The sequence below is a fragment of the Grus americana genome, chromosome 1 (assembly GCF_028858705.1).
Source record: "Grus americana isolate bGruAme1 chromosome 1, bGruAme1.mat, whole genome shotgun sequence".
NCBI classification, from domain to species: Eukaryota; Metazoa; Chordata; class Aves; order Gruiformes; family Gruidae; genus Grus; species Grus americana.
In genome coordinates, this window is record NC_072852.1 from 29,744,425 (window position 1) to 29,754,424 (window position 10,000).

Consider the following 10,000-nt stretch of genomic DNA (forward strand, 5'->3'; position numbering starts at 1 on the left):
AAATTCCCATAAAACATTTAAAAAGATTATCTTGGTAGAACTGACTTAATGAATACTCAAAATGCAAGCTCAAATCTACCCTGTAAAGCAATCATGGTTTTTTAGCAACTATTTTGACCTTAGTGACACAAACAATTAATTCTACAAACTTAATATCAAAATAAAATTCTACATCTAATGCAGAATAATCTGTCAATGTATTTAATCAAGGATATGCTTTTTCCATGTATTATACATTCTAGTATCAAACACTGATTTTAACAGACAAGGGGAAAAAAAAGTGAAAACCTCAGAAGTGTACAAATGTACATATATGAGAGAGAGAGAGAATGTCTTGTCGTAAGCCAAAAAAAGCAGAAGAAACAAGTCTGAGCAGATTACAGTTTGCATCATATTTTAATAATAATCTACATTCACTTTAGCAATATTTATAAATTGATAAACATCGACAGTAAGATAAAAAGTTGCTTACGTTCTAGTCATACATCTTCAAAGCCGACCTGATGACTTGTGACAGCACCCAATCCATTTATCACCGAGTATACATTACAATATATTATAGAATACTGTCATTCTCTCTTGATACATGGATGAGGAATAAACTCCCTGATTTAAGTCAAACTTCTCTTTTCTATATAAAGATCACAACAACATAGTTCATCAAGCCAATAACAGGACTGTCCAAACTCCATATAATTCTTACAAGAACCTAACGAAGTCTGTAATTTTAGCTTATTTAGTTTCTATAAATCCACCAATTGGTGATCATAATGGTTGAACAAGATGCAAATCGTATATAATTTAAGATTTTTAACTTAGCCCAGTTGCTTTTTGTACAGTCTAAAATTCCTCACGCTTAACTTTCCACAGTACATACTCATGCCACAGAGAAAATGTATTTTGTGATTTTACTCAGTTGATGCAGCTATTCTTAGGCATTAGCATCGCTTTATGTAGTTGCCCAGCTGAAGAAAATGTATTAAAACCAGCAATCATTTACTTGCTTCCTTTAGAAAAAGCTATAATGAACTTGATTTGTTTATTTGAAAGTCCCCAATAAAATGACTCAGAGAAGCCAAAACCAGAATGTTAAACTATGACATCAGTACATTATATCTTGCACACATTTAAACAATAAAAAAATCTTAAGAATAATAACTGCAGGTACAATAGGGTTTGCTCTGTTTTTCTACTTGTCAAAGTTTGTCAGTCAAGTCAAATATTAAAAATAACATTTTAGAGGGTTACTACAGTGACAATAATAAAAACAGCCATAATTTCCCTCTTAAATCATATTTCAAAAGGCATCTGGTCAAAAATAGGAAAAAAAAGGAATAGGAAAAAGAGGAAGAAAAGCAAAAGTAGCATAAAGCTATGCCCATTATCTAAAGGACATCCTACTGCATGTTTACTAGTGTTTATGTTTCACATCAACATATTTTATAGAAGGATTTATATGCCTAACTCAAGTTGTATTTAAATCCTATGGTGCAGACCCTACCATAAAATGCCTCTTGAGTCCTATTAACTGTACCCATGGTTTTACTTTGCCTGTCTGCTTATTTAAGATCTAATCACAGTTTTGAAGAAAAGATTGTCACTTCTAAGGCTGTCCCCTCAGAACCTGTCTGTTATTAGTACTCAACTGGATATTTTCATCTTCAGTTGTTATTCTCTGTGGTCTTTGCAAATGCTATCTACTGGAATCTGTGACTGTACGGACAAATTGGCTACAAATGCCTAGGACTGCTTCTTTGAGAAACATGTAAGTGGCACATTATTCTGTTGGTATTTTTGTGTTTTAAAGTGTTTCACTTCAATTTAGTTTTCTAAACATCTTCCCCAATTAAATACACTCTCTCTCAATAAAGATTTTAAAATGCTGTTATAATCTGAACACCTGCACAGAGGCAATGGCATGCTTTTCAATGAAAATAATATTACATTTATATATATGTGTATATATATGTAATTTTATATGAAATAGTACATATACACAGTGTACATATATAGATAATAGGGGGGGAGAGAGAGAGAGAGGTGTAAGCCTGCGAAGAACTTACTGAAGACACTGAAACCTGTATTTCCTCAGACTGTAATACTGTAAGTGCTCAAATGTTAAAATAGAATACACTTGAATTTGAAGCAAGGCACAGATTTAAGCCTTAACAACTTGTCATATTTCTATCTACAACTGTTTAATTCTTCCACATTTTCTGTCCCCATTTAAAATATCTAACAATAAATGTAGGTAGTGTACACTGCTTAATTCAGCACTAAGAATGATTCAATTTTAAGAGCTATTATGACCTGTTATTTCAGAGGCCCATACACATGCAATTTATCTATCATGTTAAAACATGTTTCTATTAAACAGGATTTTTATAATATTTTATCTTCCAGGAGACAACTTTCCTTCCATTAATGCAATACCCGACATTGTAATGAAAAAAAACGTCGGTATTTACAAATGAAGGGTTTGAACTCCAAAGGTGCTGAGTGGCCTCAGCAGATGAGAGGACCAGACACTGAAGACTTTCAGGAGTTCAGAGCAGGTACTGGCACTCTGCAGAATCAGACCCCAATTGTTTGCCAAAACAAACCGTTTGGGCTTCACTGCATTAGTACAATCTGCGTCCCCTGCAGGGGAGGCAACTCTTTAGGTAGACAAAGTAGAAAGAACGATGCTTGTGCAGGTTTTAAAAGGAAAAGAAATCTTACAGTGACAAAAATTAATTGATTGCAGCTCATAATTAGACGGCATCAGCAGTCAGACAATGGTCTAATTTTACAGCTTTCAAGATAAAAGCAGTTCTCCATTAAATCATTGAGAAAACAAGCAGTCAAACTTAAAAAATTGTTTTAAAAGTGAGAATGGAAACATACCTACAGAAAAGCTGCTTCTCTCTTTTCCCATATTTTCAAAACCATGCATCCAAATGACACTCACGCACACAGAGACAGGCACATGCTCTTTTTTTAATTTCTGTGGTTCTGAACTAACCGGCATTTTTTATTTACACCTACGACAGCAAAAGCATCTTTATTGTGAGAAGTCACTCTGGTCCCTTCACCCCAGCTCCGACTTTGGCACAATTCATCGCAAGCGAAGCGAAGTCTCAAGTAATGTGGCCCTCTGGTGGAAAGCTCTGCATCACGTCCTACGCGACCGAATCGCTCCGTAAACTAACAGATTCTGAAAACATGCACGGCAAGGCTTCGGCACAACTTTTATAAATACGCCGCGGGATTTTAATCACCAGGCGAGCACGGCGGCGTGCAGCGGTATCAGCAAGACGTTGCCGCCACGAAAACGGGATCCTGGCGTTTCAGCATTAACGTGCACAAAAACAACAACAAATAACGCCCCACGCTCTTCACTTGCACAACACTTCACATTCAGCACGCACAGAGGGTCTGTGGAAGGGTGCCCGTGCGAAAACAGCCCTTTATTTGTTTAAAAACAAACAGGAAGCAAAACAAACTTACCTGCTGTTGTTGCAGATGCAGCAGTTCTACTGTGCTTACTTCAGTGCTCGTGTCACCACTTGATCTTCCATCTCTGCTGCCAGCATCTAATTGGCTGCTTAGAGTGCTCATTCCATTTTGATTCATTGAACTGTTGCTTATTGTCTCTGTCGCAGATTCCTGCATCATGACTTAATACCTAAAAGTGATTAAGAAGTATCAATTAACACACGCGTTACACCTTCACACTTCCATTATCAAGATGTCCCTCTCTGCCAATTAAACAGACAGCATCTTTAGAAGAAGAAAAAAGCCTCGTGGAGCCGTTTACCAAGAAATGCGATGCAAACTCTGCTTTCATACAGATACTAATCACCAGAATTATGGTTTCTATAAGCAATCTGTGCGTGCTTACATTTAACGGCCAAAATAACACACCATGCACGCAGCATGGTCAATAGCATTTACGAACAACTACATTTTAAAGTCTACCTATAAAACCAGTTTAAATGAAGGCACGATTTCACACGCTGCTCTATATTTCCTATTATCTAGCTTTGACAACCATGGATGACTATACAGCCTTATTTAAAATATTCACTATCTTGATTCTGTCAGAATTTTACAGCATATCTTATGCAAGGCTGTTGTTTAATGATGCACAGCTAATCATACAAAATTAAAATTTTGTAAGGGTGTTACAAATCATATGGTATCAACCAATGATAAATAGTATAATGGGCTTCTCCTTTTTTGTGACTAAATAAAATTTTGCCTCGGAGGCATTTTAAGAAAAAGCTCCTGCTGCAAACACGTCAGATATTGCCTATTTTTTTAATCAAACGGCTGATATTCATTTATTTTTCTGACATTTAAAACATTTAATACTGTCCTTCCTGGGAAGTAATTAAGCTTATGCATGAGCAGCAATCAAACTGTTCACTTGAAGATGACTTAAAACTCAATTTTAACATAGGCAAATAAATGAAAGATATAAAATTAATTTTCCAGGCATGTATTAGATATGAAAGCTGGAAATAAAATCTATCAAGAATATCACTAATGATTGTGCTAAAAACAGCATAAATTATGCATATTACCTTCTCTACAGTAATAAATGTTTTATCATTTTCACTGCATAAATATACTGTACTTTCAGGATAGCAATGAGATGTCCTGCCAAGATCAGTTGAAATCTTTGCAGTAAATAAAGAACCAACGTGCCCTTACAAACCAGAATTTCAAGGCGCATTTTGTATCTGTAATATGGAAAGGTCAACGTCTCTTCTCAGAGCCACCAAAGTCCTCTCCTGCTCTCGCAGGGTCAGAATGGACCTCACTTCCCTTCACCCTCACTCCCGACGTACTGAGAGAGTCCCCGCAACAACCTGGCCGAGCCGTGACTTTAAAAGACACCTCTGAAGGGAGAGGGATGTGTAAGCAAACTCGGGAAAAGAAACAAAGCTTGCTGCTTAGCCTAATTATTTAACTTAGTTATTTGTTCCCCTGCAAAGTATGAGCAATAGCCTTTCTCTGGGGGTGGGGGGGGGGGGAGGCAGGAAAAGGATCATTACAACTTCAACTATGTGCATGGGATATTAATGAAAACACTGTATGAATTAACACAAACAAGAACCTACAAGATAAAGTGAAAGTATATATTGTGTGAAAAAAGTTAAAATAGTAAAAGATGAGTTATTTAGAGATGGTCTGGTCAAAAATAAACAGGATGCAAAAAGCCCAAACACGAACACAGTTAACATAAAGGAGGGCAGCTGTTACAGCCCAGTAAACAAGAGCAGCACCAGATGTGTTTATGAACAAACAGCCCTTCTTAAACACTCTTACCAACATCGGCAAAGAAAAATAATAGAAATGGAAAATGTGATACACGCAGTGATGAATTTTACAAGGCAAAAACAAAGCTAATACTCTTTTCTGAGATTAGGCAGCTAATAAGTATTCAAATTAGGCATAAATTTTACATGTACAATGTTTAAAATATTCAGAGAAAAGGGTCTGATTGCCCTTAGTAGTTATATGAAAATTCTAATGCGGGTATGCCACAACTGTGGGAGCAGGCAGCCCTTTCCGATTTTTACAATATTTACTTTCAATAAAGAGACATGTATATCAGAGTGGAAATCTATTTAAAACACTTCATCAACTGTATCGTTACAAGGATTTGGAAATTCGGGAAATTCAAACATTAATCCTCTTTTAGTCAAACAAAGATTTAACCAACAGACAGGTTCATCTTTTACAAATTCGAACGTTAGACAATAACAGTGGTACATTTAGCCAGGCGCATTAAAAGGGCAAAGGGGTGTAAATGTTAGATAATCAAAACATTAGAAAACACTCAGATATTTCATAAATAAATACATCAGCCCCCCCCGGTGTTTTTACATCTCTCCAACTCTTTCATTACAATTAGCAGAGAAGGGTTAAACATCTTCCAAAACCAAAGGGGTTTATGTCTTGTGGATTTTGTATCCTTGCAAAGCCCCAGAGTGTAGTTCAGGCTCTGCATTTTAAGTTAAAGTGTCTGTGAGCCAGCAGAATCGGCTTTAACATAACATGACCAGTAACACTACTCTGGCAATAGGAAACAACAAGTCCGACCCAACAGCTGTCTACAGAGAGAATGAAACTAGAGAGTATCAGTACTAGAAAGGGTAATTTATTTGGAAGTGGAAGAAATACTGAAGTATTTATATGAAGAAGAAAGAGTCCCTAGAATTTTATGTTAAAAAGAAAACGCCTTTTCTAGTTGTCAAAGGGTATTTTTAAAAACCGTACTGAAACTTTGGCTTGAGCAATGCTCTGTGTTGGTTGTCCACAGCCCCCTTCTCACTGCCGGCAACTAAAAAAGGGCTGCTGGAAAAAGCAAGAGCACGGAATCTTTTTCTTTTCCCTTCTTTTCTCTTACATACACACACACACACACACACACACACACGTATACATGTATATCTATACACGTGTGTGTATGTGCTATTAACTCTAAACCCTTACAAATTAAAAAATTGAAAACATCTAAACGAGGATCATTTCTGGTATCTATGTATCAGTAATTTCAGCTATTGGTGGCAGAACAATCTGAACCTGCAACATCTCACTAAGCAAACTAACGTACTTTTTTTCTTGCTTTTATTACAACAGTAGTGTGAGCTGTTAGCGTAATCATCATAAATAAATACCAAGGAAATACAATGACTGCCAGATACTAAGGCTGAAAGTTTAGTATTTCAAATAGGACAAGAAAAAACATAAGGGTCCCTGTTTACACACATTTATACACATTCACACTTCCTAATCCTTCTCTTTTTCTCTTGCTGTCACACTCGCTGTCAGTCATGAGCGTGCCTACACAGGCACGCATGCACACACGCACCCACATTCACAGACACATAGATTCACCCGCACCTACTTCTGCCGTGATTCCCAAATTCCTGTTGCCAAAGGTGAGACATAAGCTCTGCTACCAGCTATTTTAAACAAAGGTATGGGGAAAATATTTGCTGCTCTCTGCAAGAAAGAATGAAATTGTAGATTATTTTAGCGTGTGGTTATGTTGCAGGTCGAACGCCTGATTCTGCCAGGGTAACCAAGCAATCATCCATACCAAAAAAGAAATACTGGTCCTGTGAAGTTCGAAGCTACAGTCTTACCTCTCCCCCCTGCAGCAAACTGCACATTTGCAGCGCGCGCGTGTGCGCACACGTGCACGCGTGTGTTTTAAGCCGGCAAGTCACTGTACAGATACTTATTCTCTACACCACTTCCCTTTTGAAACATTAAACTGACACTGGAACTGACTGCACAAGATTGCATTTTCTCTTCCTAAACAACTTGAATTGAAAGGTTACTTAGTGTAACAATATTTACTTGCAGAATTGTGTTGTTACCAAGGGTATAATGGATGGTGGCTATGCAGGTTTACGCAAGAATGAGTGAAGCATGAGGCATTAGCCATGTGTTTGACATGTTTCAAATTGCTATAATCCAGCATTAAACACACCCAGCAATTCATGCCATTTCTTGCAGCCATAATCTTGAATAAAGCGTGCACAACCACTTATTATATAAATTAGTATATGACTCCCAGTTATAGTCACAACACTGCTTTTGTGTTTATTTTGCATCAAGATGTGGTCTTTTATTTGTACAAATAGCAGGATAGAGAGCCGTAGCTCAATTAGACCTCCTTACTTTATGATAGGGTGTACCGAACGCCAGGCTCGCGGGGTTTGTTTTGCCCTCCCAGGTACAGGTTCTGCTGGCGCCCAAGTCCCCGGCGCCAAGGACTGCTGCTGCTGCTGCTGCTGCCGCCGCTGCCGGCCGGGGCCGGGGCCGGGGCCGGGGCCGAGGTCGGGGCCGCCGTTCCCCGGGTCGCCGCCCGCGCCGCCGCCGTGCCGGGAGCCGGGAGCGGGTGCGCAGCGCCGGAGCTGCCGCCAGGGGGCGCCCCGGGGCCGGCAGGCCGCCCCGCCCCGCCCCGCCCCGGGGCCTGCTGGCCGGGCCCCGCCCCGCCCCGCCCGCCCTCTGGCCGCGCCTGGAGGGCTGCGGGCTGCGGGCCCATGGCCGGCCCTGGCTGGTAGCCCTCGGTGGCACTTTTCCAGGTGCTGAGGCAAACGAGAAGCTGATCTCCAGCTGCCCGGCGGTCCCGTCCCCACACGAGCGACGCCGCCTTTGCACCTTTACGGAGCACAGAGCGTGCCGCGTGCTGCACCTCGGTACTGGAGACGCTGGAGGTTGGCAGCCGCCATCACAAACCATCTCCAGAACCCAGAGCAGCTGCCTGTCCTGCCCTGCCCTGCCCTGCCCTGGGGTGAGCCCCCCAAACCAAGGCAACACCCCCTGACCCACAAGCCTGCACCGACGTTCAGGTGCCTGTGTTTGTTGATCCATGGACACGATACACCTATAGCGCATGGTGCTCAACACCATGAACCTGACGTTCCCCGGCGTGCTCACGCCTTTGCCGTGTTTCACTTCCTAAGAGCCTAAAATTCAGCCTTTTAAAACTGGCCTATGATGTAAAAGCAGAGGTGAGGAGCTAGGCTTAAATAACGGTAACTTTTGTGCTCTGCTGGAATTAATTCATCATTGACACAAGGCACAATGCATCTGAAGTCTTGCACTGGTATGTTAAAAGTCTTTAATACTTAAGATTGCCTAATAAATCAAAATGCCAAATATGAAGGACATAGCTGAATGTGTGAGAACAAAAAATTAGACAAGCTAAGAGAATATTTGTAAAGGTTTTTTTTTTTCCTCTTTATCTAAAACATTCAGCTTTCAAAGCTTGAGTTAAGCAGAGACATAAATGACTTCACTGTGTATTTTCTAAATATGTAAGTAAATGAGTATGATTAAACCACTAATTAGGTCAACTGCTATTGAAATACTGTAAAATAAAGTACCTATATTAGTGGGTTTAATATACTACTATCTGCTCCAGTAAGTTTTCTCTGTAAAAATGTAAAGTACGCTCAAACACCTTGTGCTGGAACATCTTTCAGGAAAACAGAGCTCCAGTGTTGAGTTACAGGACCTGTCTTAGCACAATTGGAAAGAATACGTATCACATCTGCTTCAGTGAGTGAAGTCAGCATCTTTGATGAGAAAAAACAGAATTTTCATGGTAAAAAAAATCATCTCTTCAAAGCCAACTAATCATTTTACTATTTAGAATACTCTCACGAGCGAAGATGGTAGTTGTAACTAAAGTAACAGTTCAAAATTGGCTAAAAAGGGCAGCAATGGGACAAGAGTGTCTGGATCACAACACAGAAAGCACTGCTATTGTGAAGAATTCAAGCTGTACTATGAAACTTTTAAGCTGGCACTCGTACGGTGGGTCTCTGAAGACCATTTTTGAACACAGATTTACAATAAAATTGACAACTGGATTTCTGCAAATTATCACAGATGAGATGTATTTACTACAGAGAAAAGCCAGCAACCACCCCTGCCGTACGTACGTACGTACACACACTCTCTCTCTGCCAGGTGAAGAAAACATGCATCCTTCCTGCAGCATTCTGTCTTAACAGGTGCACTCGGCTGGTGTGAGAAGGCTTTAAGAAATCAGATTAATTGATTTGTGCTAAAGTTAACTGCAACTGAAAAAGCAAGCATTGCCTAAAATACTTATCTTTGTATATAAGACACAATTTTTCCCACTGTCTGTGTACTATGGTTTATTTATATATCAGATGTTTAAATGAACATCCTTTTAACCGACTGGCACAAACAGTCAGATAAAGGTATGAAGGCAGAGTATCATATTCAATCTTAAACTAAAAGCTATCCTGCATTTTAAAGGCTGTATCTTTTCCTTTCACGCCATCTCAGTTCCTCAGGACTAATAAAAATAGTAGGTCAGTCCTGGGCACAGTAATTTATCTGCTTTCTAAAATTCAGGAATATGTTGTCACACTCATCCGATTATTAAACAACAGTTCACTTCCCCAAACAGCAAGTAAGGTCTAATTAATTTCCACCGGCTATTTATTTTCGCTTGGTG

The 10,000-nt window shown here is 39.5% G+C and overlaps 1 protein-coding gene and 1 long non-coding RNA gene across 7 annotated transcripts in view; one reads left to right on the forward strand and one right to left on the reverse strand.

The window, feature by feature from the left end:
• Positions 1–10,000, reverse strand: part of FOXP2 (forkhead box P2) — a 439,753-nt gene that overhangs the window by 196,715 nt on the left and 233,038 nt on the right. For 5 of the 6 annotated variants that reach the window (XM_054845661.1, XM_054845644.1, XM_054845653.1 and 2 more), the window contains one exon: positions 3,490–3,667. In XM_054845661.1, coding sequence (XP_054701636.1) covers positions 3,490–3,657 — 168 coding nt within the window. In that variant the 5' untranslated portion in view covers positions 3,658–3,667. Of the gene's footprint in view, positions 1–3,489; positions 3,668–10,000 lie in introns of those variants that run through there. The other variant, XM_054845670.1, reaches the window with a different exon arrangement.
• On the forward strand, positions 1,701–3,463 carry LOC129214281 (uncharacterized). Its single transcript, XR_008579649.1, has 3 exons — positions 1,701–1,765; positions 2,404–2,555; positions 3,033–3,463. It is a non-coding gene; the product is annotated as an uncharacterized LOC129214281 (long non-coding RNA).